Raw genomic sequence first — 26,008 nt, forward strand, 5'->3', positions numbered from 1 at the left:
TCTCCTTCAATAGATTTCTAAGCCAAATTACATGACAAACACATGAGGTAGCAGCAACATATTCCGCTTCACAAGTGGACAATGTGATAATCGGTTGTTTCTTTGACATCCATGTGAACGAAATATCTCCCATGAAAAATACGAATCCAGTAGTGCTCCTTTGATTATCTATGTCTCCACCCCAATCATTGTCGTTATATCCAACAAGCTTGTAATCATTAGAAATTGAATAGAATAAGCCAAAGTCAATTGTACCTTTCAGATAGCGAAGAATTCTCTTTACGGCTTTAAAATGGGTGGTTGTTGGAGATTCCATGTAGCGACTAACCAATCCAACTGCGTGGAGAATATCAGGTCTCGTGCAAGTTAGATAGCGTAGACTTCCTATCAAACTTTTGAAGAATGTTGGATCTACACTTTCGCCTTCTTCATGTTTGGTCATCTTGATCCTGTATTCTGCCGGTGTGTTTATTGGCTTACAGTTCTCTATCTTGAACTTCTTCAGTATCTCATTTGCATAGCTTTCCTGTGAAATGAATAATCCATCTTTTTATTGCTTAACTTCAATGCAAGGTAGTACGCCATGAGCCCCATGTCTGTCATCTCGATTTCAATCATCATCACATCCTTGAATTCATTAAACATGTTTGGGTTGCTTCCGGTAAAGATCAAATCGTCCACGTAGAGGCACATGATCAAAATATCTCCATCTTTGATCTTGATATATAGAGCGTGCTCGTATGGACATTTATTGAAGCCATTCTCTTGGAAGTACTTGTCGATTCGACTATTCCATGCTCTTGGTGCTTGTTTTAGCCTGTAAAGAGCCTTCTTCAGCTTCAACACCTTGCCTTCGTGCCCTTTGACTTTGTAGCCTAATGGTTGCTGAATGTAAACTTCCTCTTCAAGAACTCCATTTAGGAATACAGACTTTACATCCATCTGATGTATCTTCCACTTGTTTTGAGCTGCCAAAGAAATGATTAGTCTGATAGTCTCCAATCGAGCAACAGGAGCAAATACCTCATCATAGTCAATTCCAACCTTTTGACTATAGCCTTTAGCAACTAGCCTCGTCTTGTGCCTTTCAATCTCTCCTTTGGCGTTTTGCTTTGTTTTGTACACCCATTTGACACCTATTGTCTTATGTCCCTTGGGAAGTGAGGTAAGTTCCCATGTGTCATTCTTCTCGATGGCCTTGATTTCTTCGTCCATCGCATCTCTCCATTTCTTTTCTTGTACTGCTTCTTGAAAGCTCACTGGTTCACAATCGGCAAATAGACAAAATAATGTAAGATTATCTTGTTGTTCAGTTACCTCATAGATATCTCTAAGGCTTCTTATGCGTTGCACAACTCTTTCACTTTGACTCCCACTTGACGATGACGAAGGTGATGAGTCTCTTTGAGTGGTTGATGTTGGTGAAGTGGGTGGAGGTACAAGCTCTTGTTGAGATTCATCTAGTTGTTCCCTCATTGTCTGTTCATCTTCTTCAAACTGAGGAAAGAAATTGAAGTCATCTATATGAGAGTTAAAATCCCATTCTCCTTATTCGTTGAAGACCACATCTCGACTAATAACAAACTTCTTATTGTTTGGATTGTACAAATTGTAGCCCTTCGAATTAGCATCATAGCCGATGAAGATAAAACTCTCACTTTTATCATCAAGCTTCGTTCTTCTCTCGTCTGGTACGTGAACATGGGTTATACTTCCAAATGTTCTCAAGTTGGAAATGCCAGGCTTTCTTCCACTCCATGCTTCTTGCGGTGTCTTTCCCCGTACACTTCTTATTGGTGATCGGTTTATCAAGTAGACTGCACATGCTACTGCTTCCGCCCAAAATTCCTTGGGTAGTTTCTTGCTTTTGAGCATGCTTCGTGCCATGTCGAGGATTGTTCTGTTCTTTCTTTCTACCACACTATTTTGCTGGGGAGATCTAGGAACTGTCATTGGTCGACGAATTCCATTTGCTTCACAGAACTCTTGAAACTCCCTGGAAGTAAATTCTCCACCTCGATCGGATCTCATGGCTTTAATCTTTCTACCGCTTTCTCTCTCCATTGCTGCTTTGAACTTCTTAAAGACTTCAAAAACTTCTGACTTCTGTTTCAAGAAATATACCCAGGTTTTTCTTGAAAAATCATCAATGAAGAGAAGAAAATAATTACTGTTACCGAGAGAGTTTGGCTTGATCGATCCACACACATCGGTATGGATGAGCTCAAGTGGCTTCTTGGCTCTTGTCTCTGACTCCTTTGGAAAACTTTTCCTGAATTGTTTCCCGACTAGACACCCTTCACAAAGCTGGTCAGGATGGTTGATGCGAGGTAGTCCCTTCACCATCTCCTTATTAGATAATAGCTCTAGACCTCCAAAATTGAGATGCCCAAATCGAAGATGCCAAAGCCATGATGCATCTTTGTAGCAAGCTTTCAGGCACTTTGCAACATCATTTTGTATGTTGATCAAGAACATTCTATTCTTTGACATCGGCACTTTAGCAACGAGGTTATTCTTATCATCTTTTATAGAATGATTATAATTATTCATATGAATATTATAACCTTTCTCTACCAGTTGCCCTAAACTTAAGATGTTACTTTTCATATTGGGCACATAGTAGACATTTGAAATAAATTGATGTCTCCTATCTTTCAAATGGATAAGGATGCTACCTCTCCCTTTCACTGCTATTGTGGAATCATCTCCAAACGAAACATTTCCGCTTACTAATTCGTCTAGCTCCACGAACATGTCTTTCCTTCCACACATGTGATTGCTTGCACCACTGTCAAGATACCAGGAATTTGCTTGGCCACCATCAGTTTCCTTTCGTGCTAGAAGAAGAGTTTCTTTGTCATCTTTCTTTTCCTCCACGTAGTTGGCCTTCTCCTCAATTTTATTGTTGGGAGCTCTACATTCTGAAGCATAATGCCCAAACTTCTAATAATTATAACATTGAACTTTAGATTTGTCATGCCTTGAGTTCGGATTGATTATTCCACGGCCTCATCTTGAGCTTTCTCCTTTCTCATAACTGTTGTTGGAATTGTTGTTGTTGTAATTACAGCCTCGTCCACGACCTGGACTTCAACCTCATCCATGGCCTCTACCTCTTCCTTGGCCACGTTGGTTTCTATCATGGCGTTGACTTTCATGCATATCCTTGAGTTGCAGCTTGAGGAGTTGCTCAGTAAACTCATGCTTCTTCTTATGCTTCTCTTCGTATGCTTGCAATAATCCTTGGAGTTGCTCGATTGTTATTTCTTCCAAGTCCTTAGTTTCTTTAATCGTCACGACTATGTGCTCAAATTTGGGATCTAACGAACGGAGTATCTTCTCTATTATCCTCACATCTTCTAACTTTTCACCATTTCATTTTAATTGATTAGAAACAGCTACTACTCTTGAGAAATAATCTAAAATAGACTCGGATGCTTTCATACGCAAGGATTCGAATTCACCTCTTAATGTTTGGAGACAGACCTTCTTCACTTGCTCAGATCCTTTGTAAGAGGTTTGCAGCTTCTCCCACGCTTCCTTGCTAAAGTTTGCACTCGAAATATTTTCAAAACAATCATCATCTAATGCTTGATAGATGAGGTAGAGAGCCTTCTTGTCTCTCTTTCTTGAATCCTTCAAAGTTGTCTTTTGATCTGGTGTAAGAGTAGCAAAATCAACATCATCTACAGGCTCATTATAGCATTTCTCTATAATATCCCACACATCTTGTGATCCAATAAATGCCTTCATTTTGATACTCCAATTGTCATAGTTGTTGTTGAGTGTCGGGACTTGGAATGGTTTCATACCATTTGCCATATATCTCAATATAATGAGATTTTGTAAAATCTGATTCCACTGATGAATTCGGAACGCCGAAAAACCTTGGGAGGGACTTGGATAACTCGATCAAGGGGCTCCAACTCGGCTGAATCGGCTCAACTCGGTGAGTCAACTCGATTTTCTGGCAGCAGTCTTCTGACGGTGCGTGTCAGTGCGTTAGAACTCAGATTGAGAAAATTCTGGCGGCGTCGGATTCCTCTCGTTGAGACCTTCGATCTTTCCAACTGGCTCTGATGCCACTTTGTTGGAAATAAAATACTCACACAAACAACCTTTATTGAAACTCAAACAAATATTACAAGAGCACTCTCACTCAAAACCAAGAACTGCAACTCACTCTTATAAGACTTTGCTTCTTCACTCACTTAGAAGCTCTTAATTTTTCTTGCTTAAAACTAAAATGGGGAGGGGTATTTATACTACTCAAGAACAATCCTACACCACACAATTAAACTAATTTAAACCATTACAAATTCAACAAATACCTAACTCTCACCTAACTAAATTGATGTAAGCAATGACATCATTACTTAAATGATGTAAGCAATGACATCAATTTAGTTTGGGTTTGGGTTTAGGCTCCCATAATGTAGAGCGGGGTGATTTCCTAACTCACTGCTTGCGGTTAAGGAATGATTTCCTAGAGGCTGAGGTGCGTCGAAATGGTAACAGGTTTTCACAACGAGATGAACCTTGTTGGAAGAAGCTTGAACTAGGCTGGGTGAAAGCAAATGCAAACGGTGTAGTGGGAGGTTCGTTGGAAATGGCTGCAGCAAGAGGGGTGATCCGGGATTCTAAATTTTTGATTGAAATTGGATTCGAGGTTTCTCACGAAGCATTGGTGTATGTACGTCTTTGAGTGCCGAACTTTGGGCTATCAATGACACCTTGTTACTCATATAGAATATGGGGTTTTAAAAGGTAGAAGTTGAAAATGACTGTAGGGTTGATGTTGAAACTCTAAATGTTGCATCCCAAGAAGGAGGAGACTGTGCAATTATTATGAGAATCAGGGGTTTATTGCTTCGAGAGTGGTAAACGATGGTGCAATTTACTCGCAGGGAGGCTAATATGGTTGCAGACAAACTTGCTGCTATGGCTAGAGGAAGAAGCATTGGAACGGTTATTCACCTAGAGCCTCCTGGTGAGGTGGAGGAGATAGTTTTGAGGGAGGTGAATCGCCTAGCTTAGTCTTGTTTGTTTCAACATTATCAGAAAAAACAACAACAACAATAATATTTGAATAAAAATACAATTGTTGAATTAACAAAAGGGTAGTTACAATTACAGGTTATCCTATGTGCTCCCTCACTTGGGGCATCCAACACAAGTCATGAAGTTACAACATCTGTTATAGTAGCCATTAGGATAATAAAAAAATGACGATATGTAACAGAAAAATTGATGGTCGGAACGTTGGCAGGGTTCGGTACTGACGCAGAACTCATAATACAACAATATCCTAAAGAGCCATCGTATCCTCATCCTCGGAAACGGAATCTGGCTTTTCAACCTGAGGAGTGGCAAGAGGCTGCAAGGCTTTATCTCTCATGTCATCCTTAAATTTAATCCTAGCATCGCCCGAGGGCTCCATCACATCGAACTTCAAACCCTCCCTTACAGCATTCAAGCAACATTGCCAGTCGACGTCGACCAAGTCTAACGGGCCATGGAGTAATTGGATAGAAAAAATGGTGCAACCCTTCACCATTGGTCCAAAAGTGCAGAAGCCACCGATCTTTGTGTTCAACTTGACAATGTGCTCGTCTCATTTATCGTCTTTCATCTGCAACTGCTCCTTCATGGCTTCATTTTTTCGCTTTAGTAGTTCCAGTAACTGTTGTATTCTAATAACATCTTGATTATGCCAATTCCGAAAGTTATTTAGCTACCCCTACAACTCCTTCTTGTCACTCCCCAATATCTTGTTTTCTACCTCTAGCAGTTCCACCTGACTCTTAAAGGAGAGGGCCTCGCTCTCAGCTTTTCCCGTAGCTGCCTCAGCTTTAGCAGCGATTGCCTTCCATTTTTTAACCTCATGCTCACGCTTAAGGGCTTTCTCTTGCCACTTGGTCGCTAATAAGCTAGCTCCTCGGTTATTGGAGCTAGCTTATTAGCGACTTTGCGCCATTGATCTTGTACATTGGAGAGGAGTGCTCCCAACGCAGTTATGCAAGGGTCATTTTCACCAACTCGCTCACCCACGACACTGGTTCCTGCAACAGGTAAAGTCCCAGCAGCCACATTAGTCCCCGACAGGGGCATGGACACAGCACGACCTACAATCATAAGAAAAGTACTCTCAGCCTAATAATGATAAAAACAACAAAAATGCAAAGAAAAAGTACAAAAGTGCATACATTTAGCATTAGAAGCACTAGGGATCTGGCATCAAACCAGTGCCAATGAAATGCTGCTAATAGTCGGGGCAACTGTCGTGGTAACAGCGACAGTCCCTGATCCACCTCATTAAAATACGGTCAATATACGTTCTGAACAGCAGCGACCGATGTAGTATCAGCAGTGGTCCTATTAATGGTAACCGGAGGAAGAGGGAGAAGTCCACCCCAGCCACGCCCATCTTGCACAAAGGCAGGCTTGACCCGTTGTTGCTTCTGCTTGGACCACTCGCCAGTAGCCCTTATCGATCTCCGCTTACGGGTACCACTACCAGCATTCAAACTGTTAAAAACTATCCCCGTGTCGTCCATTTGAGCCGGTCTTCCCTCTGGGCTACCTACAATGTTACATGATAAACAAATACATCATATCCATAAGGCATGCATTAATCAATAAACTTGATCTGTTAGGCCCTCTGTTTTGAAAATCAGACCGGCCGGTTCAACCGGGAACCGTTGCCTACTCCGGTTCAATCTAAACCGGTTGAACCGCTACTAGTGAACCGGCCAGAACCGCTGAACTCGACTGAACTTGAAAACTTTAAAAGTAAGCTCAACTCCACTCAAACTCACAAGTTAAAAATTATCAAGTTCAACTCAAACTCGAAATATAATATTGAAACTTGAACTCAAAAAGGCTTGAACTAAAAAAAATTAGAAGCTCAATTGAAGCCTAAAATTCGAGCTTGATTGAAGTGAAAGAATAATTCACTCAATGCTCACCAAAAGGCTCCATGATTTTGAATGCCAAATTACCTCTATTATTTATAGAAGTTAGTTGTAATGCTCTTCTATGTTTCTTAGCAATGTGGGATTGTTTTGTTCTCATATTTTTACTCTTTAGACTTTTGGGATGCTCTTTTATGTTTCTTAGCCATGTGGGATTATTTTTAAAAAAAAATTAAACCAAACAATATCATTTTGTTATGATTTTTTTAGCCACAAATTTATTTTTTAATTATAGTTATATAATTATATTTATTATTTAATATGTTTTACATTAAATATTATGTTGTAGTTAATTTTAATCATTTTGTTTCACTTGATTTTATGGTTTTTAATTTATATATGTTATGACTTGCTTTGAAAATGACTTGTGATATAAAAAATTATTTTTTATTAAATATTTTTGATATTTTTATTTAATTTTTTAAATAATTATGACGTCGTCTGATTCTTCCGATCGATCGAATCGGTTCGACCGATTGATCCAGTGAACCGGTAGCATGACCGATTTACTAACCGGTCCAGTTCTGAAAACCATGGTTAGGCCACAGTTGCAGCAATACAGAAAAAATAGAGAACATTTAATATCATCCTTAACTAGCATATACCTTGTTGACTTCAACTTTCAACCTAAGAGTTACCATTGTCTTCTTTAATACCTAAACTCTTGAGATTGAAACATTGGAAAATGGAAGCTAAGCAAAGTGTTTATTCACCTTCAGAGCGAGGAAGTTTGTCTTGCTCGCGAAACTTCCTTGCCAAGGTTTCCCATCTGCAAACACCATGCTTTTTGTTTAGCTTTGAGCTCCAGGAAGAAAGAACTGACGACGTGACAAACGTAAGCCGTGTATTTGGACTCGTGGAGGTTGAGTCCCAGTTTGAACGATTTCTCGAATCTTGTACTCTGTCATTTGATTCAAGCCGGCTTCTTCCAGTATTCCGGTCACCGTCTTCTTTATCTTCGCTCTGGTTTCTTCGTCCATTTCTGATTTCCCTACTTCCCGAGTGATGATGGGTTTTTGGGAAATCGAGATATGGAAAAACAATTTTGAATTGCATGACAAAAGAACAAAAAATGAAAAGGATTAAATAAAAAACAATGGTTCAAAATATACATTTATCATAAATAAGTATCTAAAACACACACACACACATATATATATATATATATATATATATATATATATATATAGCAAAAATCAAGTGATCTCACGTGATAAAAAATTAGTTTACACGAATAAGTATCTAAAATATTTTTTTTTGGCAAGAATCAAATGGTCTCTCATTATAAAAGAATCGTTATTCCTTGATGAATCAAGTTGGAGTACTATAAATACCAGAGATGCGAGCGTTCATTATTGAGAGAAATTATCTTGTAATAAATTCTGTCTTGTACTTACCCTAAGTTAATAATAATAAAAAAAGTGTCTAAAGTAATTTTTTTAACTTGTCTTGATATCTAAAGTTACAAACATTATCATTTTGTGTGTACAGACCATCAATGTCGTTAACTGCTTTTGTTAATTGAAACAAGTCACAATATAATAATTTAAAGTTTATTTTTTAAAATATTAAAAATATTATTATATTTATAAAAAAATATTAATTTCTCTTAAATTATAAGAAAACCTTAAAATTCCTAAAACTAAACCGTAATCTGTCACTACAGTCTTTTTTGGTCACGATCACCACAATCGATGTAGTCTTTGTAATCCTCCTAATCATATGTCGTCGTATTTGTTGCCGTTTGATCGTCAAAATCACTTAAGATCATGATTTTTATTTTAGGATCTACAAGATATAAAACGTCAATTCACCATCGATCGATCACGATTTCATAGAAGTCTTAATCATCAAATGAGATCGAATAAAGCTTCGTAGATGGTGTGGTTTCATGAACTTTTCATCAATTTTATATGCTAACAAGAGCCTCTAAAGCTCAAACATGTATAATATACTAAACCTTCGTATTGATTTAACAAAATAAAAAACTCCATTTATGTCCATGTTTAATGAGAACCGTTCCATGAGCCAGCAAACGAAAGGAAACCTCAATGTTCAAATGATAACTTGGAATTGATTCAATTGACAATAAGATCCTAACCAAATTGAAAATGTAAATAATTCATTTGAGAGGTAAATCTTTAAATTTATTTTAATCACAGAAAATTTAAAATTTATAAAAATAATTATTAAATTTACCAAACTAATATAAATTAGGTTAAGTACACAAATGGTCTCCCGATTATAGGATATTACTTTATTAATTTCATTGATTGTTAAAAGTTATAAAATGATCTTTCGGCTATAGAGTGCTACTTTATTGAGTGCCTCGACTATTAAAAATTACAAAATGACCACCCCGATTATTCATTATGTTTAAACTCATCCTTTTCTGTTTAAAAAATCGATAATATTCTCAGCTAAACGTTAACCCACTGAATGTGATATCATACAATAAGATCTCAGAATCTCAAATGATTATCATATTTCAGTCATCATAAGTCTAGCTTAGACAACTGTTAATTTTTTAAAAAAGAAAAAGACGAATTTGTAACATAATGAACATTCTATAGTTGAATGATTATTTTATAACTTTTAATAGTCACATACTTGATAAAGTAATATTATATAATCGAGGGTTTATTTGTATACTTTACTTTATAAATTAATCATTAAATTTATCATATTATTATAAAATAATTATTAATTTTTAGGCAATAAATTTTCATGGGCTATTGTTGAAAGCGAACCCATCAGCCTTTTACAACCGTTAATGGCGGCGGTCCATTCTTTATACCGCAAAAGGACGATATTTGTTACCTACCAAAAGGTACGCGGGGCTTAAATTAAAGCCCCTTGTTCTGTTCGAAGTGCGGCTTCTTCGTTTTAAGCACCTGAGAAAAACCTTTTCTCTTCTCAGTACAAGAGATTGAATCGGTAATCATTCGTTTCTTGGATTTAGAATTATTTTATTAGTTTACTCTCTTTCAAATTCCTGGATTTTGGGTTCATAAATCTTACTACATTCTACTTCTAAGTGATTTTGTTTGATTGATAATTGAGGAATCAATTTTAATTTCGACGTGTTTATCTTGCTTTGATTATGGTTTTAATTTGATTTTCTTCTCTTTACTTTTACTTTGTTTGAGGAATTTTAGTTCTTCGTATCAATGGCATTTAGGCGTAGTCTTACCAATAGAGCAACCATAATAGCTAGACGATATCGACCCTCGTTCGTTTACGTTCTCCATGAAGACGACCGTAAAAATCAACCCTCAAACGAGTTCCAATCTCATCAAAAACTTGCTAATTTTGCTCGAGGAATGTCTTTTGGAACTGGGTTTAGTAATTCATCCTCAGGGTTTGGTGCCTTGTTCCAAGATAGGATGTGCCCCCCACTATCTTTTCTTCCTGGCTCGGGCGTGTCATCTGATCGTCATATGTCGACTACAGTTAATGATAAGGAAGATAAATTCGAGCTCATCGGTGACGTTGCGGAAGTTTTCAATGATGGTGTTGTTGAAGCTGTGGCTTCACAGGCTCCTGCTGTGAGTGAGGTTGCCGTTGCTGCTGCTGACTGTTGGTTACCTGTTGCTACCTTGCAGCATGTTATTGATGCGGTTCATTCTTTTACCGGCTTGAACTGGTAAGTTGCCGCTTTTACTTGCTTTATAGTTTTGCAGTTGTGCAAACATGCCAAGAATGCAGTTTCTGTTCATTGGAAATGGTTTCGGCAAAGTGTATTGCATAGAAAACCCAATTTGTTGAACTATAAATTCCCTAAATTATGATTACTCGATCAATTGGTTTACAGACCAATGCATCAACTTATCTAAAGCTATAATTGAATTCCTTGAAAGAGACGCAACATATACTATCAGGGCTGTAAGTATAAAGATTCATGTCCATGCAGCATTGATGACAAAATGATGACAAATAAACCCTGATGTGAATTGGCACAATATGGTATACTGTGACTCAGTGGTTTATTATTTATTTCAGGTGGGCTGCCATAGCAGTGACAACACTTTTGATTCGTGGAGCAACTCTTCCGCTTTTGATTAATCAACTTAAAGCTACTAGTAAGATGACGGTGTGTAATTTTACTTCTCTTTGTTTCCGTCTTCATGTTCCTTTTACTAGTAGTGTGCTCTGCATACATTGACTATTTTCTTGTATCACCTAAGTGGCTAAGTCTATATGCAGGACACTATTTTTATGTTTTACTTATGACCTTTTATGAATTAAGCATATATACATTTTGATGATTATATGAAGCTACAAGTCAGTAAAATTGAAATACTGGAAAATTTGATAATGCTGATTATGTCCTGGTTGTTTTGTAATTATATTACGGACATCTTCCTTTTGATATTCCTTCGCCTCGTAAATGACTTGAGTTTTGCAATTTAAAGACTGCTCTCTTTTTCACATAGCTTGGTTAACAAAAAATTAATACAATTTAATTTGATTTTATCCTGCAGCTAATGAGGCCACGCCTTGAGGAAATCAGGGAGCAAATGGCAAGCAAGGTTTGGTGCCAGCTTCTTCTGTGATTGTGTTCTTTTTTGAACCACTTAATCTATGTTGATTGCAAGCTGTTGTTTGCGGTCTTACATAAGCTTGGAGCACGTTCTTATTCCATGGATGTTTTTGTTTCTTTTACGATAGTATGAATAAAATTTTAACAATTGTCTGCCTATTTTTCTGCAGGGTGGAGATCCCCAAGCGATGGCTGAAGGTCAATATGAAATGACCAAGCTTTTTAAGGAGTAAGCAACTTTTCAATTATAACAATCTCATATGCCTGTTGAAACTACTCTTTGACTTCATAATAGATCGCATACCAGTTTGTTCCGTGATTGAATATCTACTATCAGTTAATTACTTTCCATAGTATAATCTCTTGACTTTCTGAAGGTCCTTGGCTTGCAATTCCAATTTACTATTTTGTTAAGCGAGAATATGTTGGTAGCTTCACATTCATTTAAATGTGCTTTTAGTTAATCCGGCATTTTAACTTTATCCATCATTATAACGTCTCCATCTTAGTTTGAATACATGAAAGCTTCTTAACGTTAGAATATCTCTTAAATTCTGTTTTGGAGGATACTAAATGATTTTGACCAATACATACAAGTTCAGAAGCAAATGTATCTTAGACATGAGTTCATTTGGTTGGCATGTATCTAAATTCCGGTTGATCAGGAACGTACTCGATATACTGGTTCATTTAAATGTCCACTCAGATGGTTTTATCAGACAATGCCATTGTTTGCAGGTATGGCGTGACACCGTTTACTCCACTGAAAGGGCTCTTTATTCAGGGTCCCATCTTTGTCAGCTTTTACATAGCTGTAAGACAAATACTTCTTGTAGTATTACTGGTTTTGTCTTAGAATCAAATGTAGTTCATGTAGATTTAGTATCGATGACTTCTCTCTTACCCCAGATTACAACTATGGCTGAGAAAATGCCATCTTTCAAAAGCGGTGGAGCATATTGGTTTACGGATCTCACCACTCCAGATAGTTTGTACATCCTTCCAGTTTTGACAGCACTGACATTCTTGATAACTGTTGAGGCAAGTGTACTTTTTTCTCGATGATATTTTACTACAGGACCGCATTACACTATACCTTTCTTAATCATTATTCTGTTTTAATTAATGTGTGCAGTGTAACATGCAAGAAGGTATGGAAGGGAATCCTGCTGCTGCAACTATGAAAAATGTGTCTAGGGTGCTTGCTCTTTTGACAGTTCCATTTACCATGAGTTTCCCAAAGGTATTGTCAAAATAATATTAAGATTCTTTTACTCGAATAGGTTGTTTCGGCTTTATACCACGGTTTCCCTTAACGAGCCCATATAATCCATTTGCATCGCCTACTCTAACAAGCTGTTGTTGTGGTGCACTCTTTCCGCCATAGTATCTGTGAATAGTGCCATTTTTGTGTGTTTTGTATGCTGATGATACTTTCATCTCAATTTATTCTACAGGCGATATTTTGTTATTGGATCACATCAAATTTGTTTTCCCTCTCCTACGGCCTAGGTGAGTCCTTAAGTTTCCTGTAGCACGAGACTCGTTCTTTTATGCGATTTCCGACTATGTCTATATATCGCTGACCTCGGAAATTTTATTTTGGCAGTGCTTAAGGCTCCTGGTGTGAAGAAGGCTTTAGGCATTCCTGAAATACCTAAACAACCAGCGGCTACTGCACAACGACCTTCTATTGATCTGTATTCAGCTCTCAAACAAACTCTCCAACAAGCTAGAAAAGCAGCAGAAGGATCGGCCTCAGCATCTGCTGCTGCACCGACAAAAGTATCGAGCCAAAGCATATCTTCTTCTTCGACTATCAGTCAGCGGATTAGACAATTAGAGAAACAAGTAAAAGGAAGGAAGAAGAACAAGAAGAGGTGATTTCTTAGCCCATTCACCATTGTTAGGGAATTCTCCTCCACCCAAGACTTTTCTTTTCCTAAAAAAAGTAAATTACATGTTGCAAGGCTTCGGTCTGGCTATGAGATCGATTCCCCAATTTACGGGATTTCTTTATTAATCTATGTTACTTGGACTTAGGGGTGTGTCGGATATAGGTACGTGTCTAACATGGACATGTTTCATTTTTTTGCGAGTTCTCTCGTATACCTAGAAAACCATATCCTTGTATTCAGTATTCGAATATATTTGAAAACAAGTATCGGACACGGATACTTTTAGGATTATCGAACATACGGTTCGAGGAATACATTGAAGGCTGTCCGTGCCGGTAGGCATACAACTATGGTTCTGAAAGTGCCGTGATCTGCAAGCAAGGTGATGCCATAATGGTTATTTTCACTTCATTAAACTTGTGTTATTTCTAGAAGTGAGATGCCTAATTAATTCAAAGTAATGACCTTGTTCTGGTGGATGTTAGGTAAGCCGATTTTTCATTAATGATAATTAATAGTTCGTTAAGAACAAATAATTATCATCTTCGTGTAATTAAACTGTACTTAAATTGATTACACTTTTTATTATTATTATTATTTACGACAAATATGAGTCAATTAATTTATTATTAAAATTAAATGATTTTTTTTATTTTAGTTAGTAAGTTAAAAGTTATTTATACATGCAAGTGACCCGTGCATTATATGCAAACTAATAATGTATAAAAATTTATTCATCGATAATGTTAATCCATCTATTATAGTGTTGAATCTCAGTTTTTTCAATTTTATATGAAATATAACTGTAAAAATCGTTAAATCAATCATATCCTCAATTAAAATAAGGGTAAAGAATGCAAATGTCCTCTCAAGATAATGTTTTATTAAGTTCATCGACTATTAAAAATTATAAAATAGTATTTTAATTATAAAGTGTTACTTTGTTGAGTCCATCGACTATTAAAAGTTATAAAATGATCACCCAACTATTTATTATGTTAAAAAATTGTTCATTTTCTTTAAAAAATGGATGATATTCTAAGTTGAACGTTAACTTATTGAATGTGATATGATAAAATTTGATCTTAGAATCTCAAACGATTATCATATCTCAGTCATCATGCTAACGTTCAGCTTAAACGTCAGTTATTTTTTTTATAGGAAAATGACGAGTATAGAACATAATGAATAGTCTGGTGGCCATTTTGTAACTTCTAATAGTCAAATAGCTCAACAAAATAACACTTTATAGTCGAATGATCGTTTTGTTACTTTAATAATCAATGGACTTAATAAAACAACACCCTTTATAGTCGAGGGACAATTTGTGTTCTTTACCCTTAAAATAATTGGCTTTTGTTATTATTGTTTATTTATCTGATTATATTAAATGATTCTATTGATTTACGTTTATTTTTTTTATTAATCAGGGATAAATAAAAATAATATCTGTCAAAGTTAACTCTCAATCATTTGACATTAAACGCTCACACCCCTGATATTCATGGTGCTCAAACCCGAAATCTCAAGGAATAACAATTCTTTTACTACCGAGGTCGTTTAGTTTGTGCCCAATTTACACTTAATAAATAAAGGGTATGAAAGAAAATAAATAATTAGATGATCAAAATAGAATCATAATAATAGTTGGGTGACTAAATAAGTAATTTACCCTTAAGTTTATACTAAATAAGAAATTGTTTTAAGGTAAAGTATACAAATAATCCCCAAACTTTTAGGGCATTTGCATTTTGGTCATCCAACTTTTAAAACTTGCAATACAATCATTGAACTTTTAGTTTATTTTCAGTAAGGTTCATGTCGTTACCTCCCATTAGTTTTTTATGACGCGACAGTTAACTCCGTCGTTCTTACCGACGTCGTAATTAAACCCCTTTCCCTGACTTCTTCTTCTCTCACAAATCTTGAAAGAAAAACCCTCACAAAGCTTGAAACTTTGACACCATTTGTAACACCCTAGACCAGTACGACACACAATCGACCGACCAGAATGCCACACATAACCATTGAAGTGGCTAACCGATTTTTTTTTTCTTAATTTCTCCATAAAAAAAGAAACAACAATTTGTAAACAATCACGCTAAAATGAATCAACCACAATTTAAATAAAATGATTTACATTAGGAGCTCCCAAAAATACTATTTCAAATCATACAGACCATCGCTTAAAAACGACCCATACAAAAATATACAAAGAGTTCACAGATATACATGCCCTCTATAAAGATTACCTGAGACGTACTGGGTCTGGATCACTAATGTCCCAAAAAGTCCTCAGACTGCTCCTCGTCTAATCTGCGTAAGGAAACAAATTCCAAACGTTGAGCTTACTAGCCTAGTGTCACACTAGCAACTAAGACATATTAAAAGTGTTCATGACATGCTCAAGCTAACTGATAAACTGAAATAGTGAGTATACTCGTATATTGCACTCTCTACTCTATGGTAGACATCATGGTGCGACTGAGGGTTATGCATCTCGGAGCTCACACACCCATCTAGTCTACCGAGGTTGGTTGCCCGTAATCTCTACATCGGTCAACCCCCTCGACTAGCATACTCCTTGAGTGTCGGACCTTGAGCCCAAGCTAGTTAGCTTTAAGTGCCTCGTGCACTACCTAAGGATATATACGGACTGAATCTATACTTTCGATAATGCTAGTATTTTCTAAAGGAACTCGGGTGTACTGATCATTTCCCGAGCATCATCCAAAGTTATTTTTATGTTATCCTAATTATTTTGTTTCTAAGTTTAATATTAATATCATTAATATTTTCACTTGTAGACTTATTTTATGATAAGAAGAAGCGTTGGGGTACCTTGAGTCTAATTCCCTTAAAACTTACATTTTTGCCCAAAACAGAATAAAAATATCGATACTATCCCAAGAGTATCGATACTCCTGCAAAAGTATCGATACTTTTAAACATTCTATTATGTCCAGTTTTGAAACTTTATGGAAGTTTCGAAAATATGACCCAAAGTTTCGATACTCTTGAAAGAGTATTGATAATTTTGCCCAAAAACTCACGAATTTGCCCAAAACAAAGAACAAGTATCGATACTATCCCAATAACATTGATACTCTGCCTACATAGTCATAAAACACATATTAAAATGCTATATTTCAATCCCAAAAACCTTAGTGAAGTCCCATCAATAAGGGTCATAATAGAGGCTTTAAATACATTTATAACTTTAAAACAAGAATTTCACCATGAAAATGCTTATCATGCTCAACTAAAACATTTAATCTATTTTGAACTTCTAATGACTCATTAAGAGTATAAAAGAGTTGTAAAAGTGTTACCTTGCTTCTTTGGTGGCTAGAAATCTCCTCAACTCAACTAATGCTCAACTTTTCTTTGCCTTTTGATATGGAACTCTCTCTCACTTCCTTCACTAAACAAGGTAAGAAAATGGATTACTAATCCATCTAAAGGTTGGATACATCCTAAATAACTCCTTATAACCCAAAACATAGCTAGAATCCATAGATTCTCACAAACCTCTCAAAACCCATTTTTTCCATGGATAAAAACTAGTGAAATGGAGCTTAAAATGATGCTTGAAGGGTGAGGGTTAATAATCTTACTTTTTCTTGACCCAAACTAAATTTGAAGTCCTAAATCCTTCAACTTGAAGATGGGAGAAGAAAAGAGACAATATAAAAGAAGAATATGAGTGTTTGGTGGGAAATGGGGGAGTTGTTCATGTAGACCTCATAAAATAGGGGAGTTTTCAGCTTTTCAATTAAAATTGGGTAAATTGCATTTTTAGTCCCCCTTTTTTCTATTTCCTAAGACATTAATCTCTTACCAACTAATTCTTAGGCCCATACTCAAGCCCAAAAACACTAAATTGGGTCCAATTATCTTATAAGGTCCAATTGGGCTCAACTTTAGGCTTCGAGTTTACTCGAACTATTAACCCAGGATTCGAGGTGTTACACCATTGATGAGACCTTCAAAGCTCCAAACCCTTTATACACTTCTTCTTTTTCTTTTTCTTGATAAGTCAAAGTCTATAGCAATGGGAAACTAATTTACAAAACAGGAAACATAGTTGAAAGGCTTGAAGAAGGTGAAGTCAACGTAGAAGATAACAATCGATTTAGAAGAAACATAAAGTGTTTTAACTGGTTTCGAAGAAGGAACGAGCTTGAAAGTTGTCGACAATCATAGGTCGTCGAAAAGTTGTGTGCTTAGAGTTTTGTATTTCGAGGCGTCGCAGGCTTTTTCACCGGAGATGGGATTGGAAAATGGGAGTGTTCTACCTGAAAGGTTGTTTGACAAGGTTAATGTAGAAAGTGGGAGAGATTTGGTTAATAACAAAAAGGGTGATTCTAGAAGAGATTGGCGATGGAAGCAAGGTCTTGGAAAAAAAAGATTCGGAAAAAAAAAGATAGGAATAGGAAGTCGAGAGAATGGAGTAAAGAAGAATTTTGTGAAGAACTAGCAAAGAATAAGAAGAAAAGAGATATTTCAAGTAACAATGGAGAACTATGGTGGCAAAGAGATGAAGAAATGGTAGAAATGGAAAGGAAAAAGAATAACAAAGGCAACATTGATTGGTGGTTAAATGGATTCAGTGGTGAAATCAAAATGGAAATTTCCTTAGATATACTGATTGATTTTATGTAATGGGTTAAAGTTTGAAGCTTTGAAGGTCTCATCAATAATGTCAAAGTTTCAAGCTTTGTGAGGGCTTTTCTCTCAATAATTGTGAGAGAAGAAGAAGGGGGTAGCTACCATGTTAGAAAAATGGCAGAGTTAACTACCACATCATCAAAAACTAGGTAATTGTAGGGGCCTTACTAAAAATGAACTAAAAGTTCGATGATTGTATTGTAAGTTTCAAACTTTGTGAGGGTTTTTCTCTCAAGAATTATGAGAAAAGAAGATGGGGTATCTACCATGTTAGCAAAAATGGCAGAGTTAACTGTCACATCATCAAAAACTAATATGAGGTAACGGTAGGGGCGTTAATAAAAACAAACTAAAAGTTCGATGATTGTATTATAAGTTTTAAAAGTTAGGTGAGTAAAATGCAAGTATCCTAAAAGTTTGAGGACTATTTTTATGTTTTACCCTTGTTTTTATTAAGACTCTATTTATGATTAAAGTCATATAAAACAAACAGAACTGCATTCTGTCATCCAAAAAGTAACTAACTGTCGTGTTTGGGCTTGCCGATCACTCAAAGCAACAGAGACCTAATTTCTAACGCCTTATATATATATATATATATATATATATACAAAACTTCTTCATGTTTATATATAATCTAAACAAGTGAAAGAGAGAATATATAAGGAAGAAAAAAAGTTACGAGGTTTCTGATTCGAACCATTTTGATCAAATGGCTCAGCAGAGTTATATAATACAGGTAGAAGAAGGGAAGGCCGCCACCGATGGAAAACCGTCGATCGGCCCCGTTTATCGGAGTCGTTTTGCCGAGAATGGATTCCCTGCTCCGATTCCTGGAATGGACTGTTGTTGGGATATTTTTCGGTTAGATTTCTAGCTTTCTCTCTCTTTTTTGTTGGTTGCTACGAAAATATTGATTTTACGGATCGTAAGATTTGGTTGTATTATCGAAATGCCTACTTCTTGAAAAATTTAGATTTTAAAGACGCATAATATAGATCAAGGTGTTGAGATTTCCAGTCTTTTAGTTCAATGATTGGTGGCTTTCATTCAACTTGGTGTAGAATTGTAGAACTAAGATTTATGTGTTTGATTGTAGTAACTATATCGGTTTTGAAGCTCATTGTTCATGTGATGTGGAGATTAAGATTTTATGCTTTATAACTTGCATTATGTTCATGTATGATTGAACGTGTTAACTAACTAACACAGCTCGTATTTGTTATGCTACAAAAGGGATGTTTTTTTTCCTTTCCTTTTTTAATCTTGCTTTATGTCTTATGACAATGATTCATATTTAATCTTCTCTTTGCAGAATGTCAGTTGAGAAATATCCGGACAACCCGATGCTTGGTCACCGGCAGATTGTGGACGGGAAAGTATGCTGCCAGCCTTCCACTGCTGATTTTTTTTTTTTATTATTGCTTTTGCATTCTGCTTCTACCACCGACCTTGACTTTTAGTCTGTGTATCTAAAATTATGTGTTTTGACTGCAGGCTGGAAAATATGTGTGGCAAACTTACAAAGAAGTTTATAACATTGTAATAAAAGTGGGGAAATCCATCCGGAGTTTTGGTATTGAGAAGGTAGTACACTAACTTTTTGTTATTGTAAAAGTTTTTATCATAAAAATGAATGCTTCATCAATAATTAACAACAGCTGCAGTTTATGTGTATGTTTTAAATTTTATGGTTTTAATTTTTGCTGGCAGGGAGGAAAATGTGGTATTTATGGTGCCAATTGCGCAGAGTGGATAATGACCATGGAGGTATTATTATTCCGGCATGTTTTTGTTTGACTTGCATAAATTAGTTTCTCCTAAGCACCCTCTTCACTACCAAAATGTTTGTTCCCCAAAAAAGTTTACTAATGCAGCAACATTGATGCAGGCCTGCAATGCTCATGGACTCTCTTGTGTTCCTTTGTATGACTCTTTAGGTATTTCTTCTTGACAACCTAAAAAAGCTGCTTTGTATTTCGTTAAATAGCAACTTTCAGCAAACAACAATCCTATGTGTGTTATCTAGCCTCCCTCATTTTTTAACCTGGTCTTAGTTGTTACCTGTAACATCTTTAAACTCTTTTAATGATAAGTGTATCTCAACACCACTGTATACTGTTAATGATTGTTTGATTCTCTGTCATCCATATTGTAGGTGCTGGTGCTGTGGAGTTTATCATATGCCATGCAGAAGTTCCGATTGCTTTTGTGGAGGAAAAGAAGATTGCCGAAGTAAGCACAGTTACATCTATATTTGGAATCCTAGGATTGTTTTGGGATGCGGGAACAAGGGGGAAAGGATGTTTTCTCTGTGTATTTTCAAAAATAGATATCTCTGTACGAAATAAGTTTCTAGTTTTCTATTATCAGCATTTGCTTTTATAAACGCTGGTCGGTTTTGTTAGTTGGTGTTCATCTGAGAATTTGCAGGTACATAGTTCTTTTCTCATGCAAGGTTTCTCTTTTCCCTTTCAGCTATTTAAAACATTTCCAAACTCAACAAAGTACCTGAGGAGTAAGTTATTTCTTTGTTTTGGAAGAAGGGGACGGGATATTTTTATTCTATTGTGTTTGAAACAATTTATGTGCATATACATTGGCTATGCAGCAATTGTTAGCTTCGGGAAGGTATCATCTGATCAGAAGGCAGAAGCTGAGAAGCATGGCTTGGCAATATTTGCATGGGAGGAATTTTTGGTGTTGGTTGGTTACTTTCTCTGTTATTCTCCTCTTCAGTTTATTGTAAATAACTTTATACTGCTGAGTTATTGTGTCTTTTTTAGCAGACCGCCAGTAATTTTAGTCATGAGTTCAGAGTAAAGTAACTATTATTGCTGTAGAAATAGTGTTTCTGGCATTGCATTGCAATTTGCAAATCTATTAGTGTGAGCTAAGGATCCTTGTCATTTTCTTGCAATGGCCCTGCCTCCATAATTTTAGCATCTTGATTCTATATGTGAGTTGTCATTTTCTTTGTATTCATTCTGGTTTTAGGACGTTGAAGGAATTTCCCACTATTTTATAATTATTATTTGATAACCATGTCTCATGCATCTTCGATTAATTAGCATATGGATTTAATCACACAATACTACATTTTAACATTTAGATGGCTGCTGTTTCTGATTTAAGTTTTGATGTCTGTTTCTTGCAGGGAGAAAATAAACAATATGATCTTCCAATAAAGAAGAAAAGTGATGTCTGCACAATAATGTATACCAGTGGAACAACTGGTGATCCCAAGGGAGTATTGATTACAAATGAGAGTATCGTTACTCTTATAGCAGGGGTGAATAACCTTCTAGAGCGTGTAAATGAACAGGTTATTTTTGCATTTAATTTCCTGGTTCCAAGGCAAATCATTTCACCATTCACTTTGTTTGACATGTCTGTTCTGTTTCCGACACTAAAATTTCGCTTATGATTTCTCTCTTTTTTGCTTTCCCTCACTAATTTTTTTCATGTCTTGTGAAATTTTACAGTTGACAATGAAGGATGTTTATATTTCTTATCTTCCTCTTGCACATATCTTTGACCGGGTGATCGAGGAGTTATTTATTTCACATGGTGCCTCAATAGGATTCTGGCGAGGGGTGAGCAAGATTATTCGATCTTACTGCTACTGGAGTTTATTCTAATTAGTAATTGCTTATTTGTTGCATCTTCAGGACATAAAACTATTGGTCGAAGATCTTGGGGAGCTAAAGCCAAGCATCTTCTGTGTTGTTCCTCGTGTGTTGGATCGAATCTATTCAGGTAATTCTTAAATACTAAAATGTATTGTGGAGATGGATTTCCAGCATTCTTTCTAAACACGTATAAATATTTAAAGAAGATTCTAGGATCTGGGTTTTTTTTTAAAGGTTATAGTAAGCAATCTGGAACGTGTACTTGAAAATGGTCTTGATTTAATTTTGGAACTCTCATTCATATTCTTTCTAAGATAATTATATTTTCTTTCTTTTTTAACGTGTAATTTGTAAAACAAAATGAACTACGTTGAAACATTTCTTTCAAAAAGACTTCAATGAATTATCAATATAGCTGTGAACCTGCCATAATTTTTGTATGCTGTCAGGTTTACAACAGAAGGTTTCTGAGGGAAGCTTATTCAAAAAGACATTGTTTAATGCGGCATACTCATTGTAAGTTAAATTTTCAGTTTGCTCATGTGAAGCAGTTCCTTGTATCTGTTGGATGCTAATTATGAACAAAGAACAATTGCCTTTTGTACACCACGGTGATCTTTTTTCCTAGTTAGACAAAACTAGATTTATCTCAATCCTTTCAGGCATTAAACTTTATCATCAGCTTTGGCATTAGTTTATATCGTTTGTATTATATCCTTTAATTTCTTGTTACTGTGTTTTAGCAGTGCCAACTAATAAGGGTTAGTGTTTGTTCACATTGATTTTAATTATTTCTGTTGTACCCAGTTAATTTCCATCCATATTTCTGAATTGATGTTTGGTTCTAACATTTATGATAACCTCTACAGCAAATTCTATAACATGAGGAATGGCTCCAAACATGGGGATGCATCTCCTTTTTCTGACAAAATTGTATTTAGACAGGTGATGAAAATCTTATTTGTTGTATAAAAATGCGTACGAGGCTCCTTGTGTATATCAGTTGAAAGCCAATAATGATTGGCTCTACCTGCAACAGAAATCCTTTCGTACTTCTTCAATCTCATTCATGTTCATAATTTTGTCAGGTAAAAGAAAGTTTAGGAGGGAATTTGCGGATTATTCTATCCGGAGCAGCACCTCTTTCTCCTCATGTGGAGGAGTTCCTACGAGTGGTGGCATGTTGTCATATTATGCAAGGATATGGTATGCCGTCTGTTAAGCCTCTTTAGATCTGATAATTCCTTCTTCTGTACGGATTGTGTGCATTCTTGCTGCCACATGAATGCTTATCTATTTTATATTGATCTGAATGTAGGCCTGACAGAGACTTGTGCGGGAACTTTTGTCTCGTTACCGAATGAGTTGTCGATGCTTGGTACTGTGGGGCCTCCGGTACCAAATATAGATGTCCGTCTAGAATCTGTACCTGAAATGGGATATGATGCCCTCGCAAGCACACCACGAGGTGAAATTTGTCTCGGGGGAAAAACCCTGTTCTCAGGGTACTACAAACGTGAAGATCTCACGAATGAGGTCTTGGTTGATGGGTGGTTCCACACAGGTCTTCTCATACTTGTCTCTTCTTAAGTTGAGGTTCTCTCCGCATCATTATCTTATCTCCAAGTTGATGACCTGAATTCATCTTGTGCATCAGGGGATATCGGTGAGTGGCAACCGAATGGAAGCATGAAAGTTATCGATCGAAAGAAGAACATTTTTAAGCTGTCGCAAGGGGAATACGTTGCTGTTGAGAACCTGGAGAATGTTTACAGTTCCGCATCTGTTGTCGAATCGGTATGCCTTTTAGTTGTTGTTGATTTTTAGACTCGTTTTATCTGCTCGAGTTTGACATCCTTTTACATTTCATCTCTACCAATATCAGATATGGGTTTATGGGAACAGCTTTGAGTCCTTCCTTGTTGCTGTTGTTAACCCGAATAAGCAAGCACTCGAACGCTGGGCCGCCGACAATGGTGGAAGCGGCAACTTTGAGTCCATCTGTAAAGATCCCAAGGCCAAAAAGTACATACTCGGGGAGCTCACTAAGACAGGCAAAGAGAAACAGGTTTTTCATTTGATCTTTTTTTCCCACTTTATATCCTGTTTCATGAAACACTAGTTCACCACTGTTATACCAGAAAAGCTTGAACATTGGTTATTAAACTGTTATACTTCTGATTATCTTCCACAGCTGAAAGGTTTTGAATTCATAAAAGCCGTCCATCTTGACCATGCACCATTTGACATGGACCGTGACCTTCTCACCCCAACATTTAAGAAGAAGAGGTCTCAACTGCTCAAGTATTATCAGGTACTTCCTTTCTCTTCGGTTTTTCGGTTAATTAACACAAAAGCAGCGCAACAAAACATGATTAGTTCGTCTATTGAACTTGTATATACATGGTTTACACAAAAAGAACACGAGATACGACATGCATACACGGATGAACATCTTGTTTAGTTCAGATCTCCCAGTGTATGTGGTGCATGCACGTGCCTTCATGCACAACCTATGCTGCCTTCGAATATCCGATCCCTTGGATACTCGTATCCGATATTCGGATATCCGTACAGGGTATGGGGGAATGATTAATCATCCCTATATCCGACCTGTATCCGGCATTTCCGCTCGAGTTCGAGTAACATAGCGTGCGATATATGTGCGGGAGAACTGATCAATGTTCTTTGCATGCAGAGTTCGGTTGATGACATGTACAAGAGTGTAAACAAGCCGAATGCTTGACCAAATCGGGATCCTAAAGTGGGTTGTTCTGTTCAGACTTATGGAGGAGTTGCTCTTTCTGCTCTTTTCGTTTAGTTTATACTTGGGTCTAAGGTAACTATTAATATTTTTTTTAATTTAATATTTTACAATTTTGAACATTCAATGAAAATGGATTGTTTTATGAGACAAATGGATAAATATTTCGGTCTATTATATTTCATATCTCTACTTCATGAATACTGATAAGTTGGTCCTGTTATTTTAATTTATTATGATTTGGTCCTTGTAAATTACAAAAATTTAAAATTAATCAAAATTTTGGATTAATATACAAACTTTAACTAGTTTTTCTAATTTGTTGCATATGAATTGTTGAACAGTTGAATGTTATTAATTTTATACTTATTAGACTGATATTTTTATTTTCATAAAATATGAGGATCAAATTTTTTTACACGTTAAAGGGTAATATTGTAGTTCACGTAAATTAGAATGATGAATTTTTTAATTAGATTATAAAATTTTAACCATAATAAATAGGATAATTATATATAGGGTAAAGAACAAAAATGGTCCTCCGACTATTAGATATTATTTTTTAAGTAATTCAATTATTAAAAGTTATAAAATGATCCTATGACTATAGAGTGTTGTTTTGTTGAGTCCTTTGACTATTAAAAATCACAAAATGATCATTATGTTATTTATTATTTTTCAAAGTTGCCATTTTTCGTTAAAAAAATAGATAATATTTTGAACTGAATATTCATTTATTGATTATGATACAATAAATTTTGATCTCAAAATCTCAAACAATTATTATATCTCAATCATTATATTAATGTCTAACTTAAACAACCGTCAATTTTTTAACGGAAAAGGATAAGTCTGAAACATAATAAATAGTAGGTAGTCATTTTATAACTTTTAATAATTTAGGGACTCAACAAAATAACATTTTATAATCGAAACACTATTTTATAACTTTTAATAATCAAATGACTTAATAAAATAATATACCAATGCCGATGTGTTCCATTAAATCAACTAAATTTTGAGATTTGACAAGAAAATAAAGTCGAAGAAAAAGACAGCATAAGTTTACTTGAAATGAGAACATCATAATTCACGGCCATTATATCTGAAAAAAGAAAGAATATGATAACGCTATCTGTAAACCTATCTCTCTCCCCGTCAGCCCGGCGGTGCACTCAGCCCTCATGGCTATAACAAGTCAAACCTAGTGTCGGGGTTAATCCTCAGATCATGCCGCGTGGCGAGCTAAAGTCAAAGTCAGTTTCAAATGGATAACGAGAAGACAAGGCTAACCCAAAGTTTTTCAAACCGCCTTGGTCCACCGTTCACATATAAATAAGCACGAACCATGGTTGGCCATGTTTCGACCGTCTCCAACGGTTCAGTCTAAACCTACTTTGCCTATGGATTATAGAATTGACCAGTCGTTAACTTATTGGAATTGTTTCAAAGATTAGTTGTGTTAATACTACATTTTATAAAAAAATAATCTTACATTTGTATAATTTTTTTTATTCTTCAAT

General features: G+C 35.9%; 2 protein-coding genes across 3 annotated transcripts; both read left to right on the plus strand.

Moving 5' to 3' along the window:
- Positions 1 to 9,822: 9,822 nt before the first annotated feature.
- Positions 9,823 to 13,552, plus strand: LOC120207083 (mitochondrial inner membrane protein OXA1-like). Of its 2 annotated transcripts, none has more exons than XM_039206595.1 (10): positions 9,823 to 9,914; positions 10,136 to 10,623; positions 10,980 to 11,070; positions 11,462 to 11,509; positions 11,691 to 11,749; positions 12,259 to 12,334; positions 12,430 to 12,561; positions 12,656 to 12,763; positions 12,978 to 13,032; positions 13,130 to 13,552. In XM_039206595.1, exons 2-10 carry the CDS (start codon positions 10,148 to 10,150, stop codon positions 13,402 to 13,404), a joined length of 1,320 nt encoding a protein of 439 aa, XP_039062526.1. In that variant the 5' UTR covers positions 9,823 to 9,914; positions 10,136 to 10,147; the 3' UTR covers positions 13,405 to 13,552. The 2 variants fall into 2 exon arrangements, with proteins under 2 accessions (XP_039062526.1, XP_039062525.1); XM_039206594.1 differs by having other exon boundaries at positions 9,853 to 9,914; positions 10,125 to 10,623; positions 13,130 to 13,551.
- A 5,249-nt stretch (positions 13,553 to 18,801) lies between these two features.
- LOC120207084 (long chain acyl-CoA synthetase 4-like) lies at positions 18,802 to 24,633 on the plus strand. The gene is made up of 19 exons (XM_039206596.1): positions 18,802 to 18,953; positions 19,405 to 19,468; positions 19,587 to 19,676; positions 19,803 to 19,859; positions 19,981 to 20,029; positions 20,248 to 20,324; positions 20,568 to 20,607; positions 20,701 to 20,795; positions 21,247 to 21,414; positions 21,575 to 21,685; positions 21,761 to 21,848; positions 22,171 to 22,237; positions 22,591 to 22,666; positions 22,810 to 22,927; positions 23,040 to 23,285; positions 23,379 to 23,518; positions 23,607 to 23,789; positions 23,916 to 24,035; positions 24,420 to 24,633. The coding sequence occupies exons 1-19, from the start codon at positions 18,802 to 18,804 to the stop codon at positions 24,465 to 24,467; spliced, it is 1,989 nt and encodes a 662-aa protein (XP_039062527.1). The 3' UTR covers positions 24,468 to 24,633.
- Positions 24,634 to 26,008: the final 1,375 nt, after the last annotated feature.

The sequence above is a fragment of the Hibiscus syriacus genome, unplaced genomic scaffold, assembly GCF_006381635.1.
Source record: "Hibiscus syriacus cultivar Baekdansim isolate YM2019G1 unplaced genomic scaffold, ASM638163v2 tig00014304_pilon, whole genome shotgun sequence".
Classification (NCBI taxonomy): Eukaryota; Viridiplantae; Streptophyta; class Magnoliopsida; order Malvales; family Malvaceae; genus Hibiscus; species Hibiscus syriacus.

What these genes read in the sequence shown, in the direction of transcription:
- LOC120207083 (XM_039206595.1), top strand. Translation starts at nt 10,148, where the DNA reads ATGGCATTTAGGCGTAGTCTTACCAATAGAGCAACCATAATAGCTAGA. An exon ending in TCTTTTACCGGCTTGAACTG is followed by an intron (nt 10,624 to 10,979) that starts GTAAGTTGCCGC and finishes TATTTATTTCAG; the next exon opens with GTGGGCTGCCATAGCAGTGA. An exon ending in TTACCATGAGTTTCCCAAAG is followed by an intron (nt 12,764 to 12,977) that starts GTATTGTCAAAA and finishes TTTATTCTACAG; the next exon opens with GCGATATTTTGTTATTGGAT.
- LOC120207084 (XM_039206596.1), top strand. Translation starts at nt 18,802, where the DNA reads ATGGCTCAGCAGAGTTATATAATACAGGTAGAAGAAGGGAAGGCCGCC. An exon ending in AGGAAAAGAAGATTGCCGAA is followed by an intron (nt 20,325 to 20,567) that starts GTAAGCACAGTT and finishes TTTCCCTTTCAG; the next exon opens with CTATTTAAAACATTTCCAAA. An exon ending in TCATATTATGCAAGGATATG is followed by an intron (nt 22,928 to 23,039) that starts GTATGCCGTCTG and finishes ATCTGAATGTAG; the next exon opens with GCCTGACAGAGACTTGTGCG.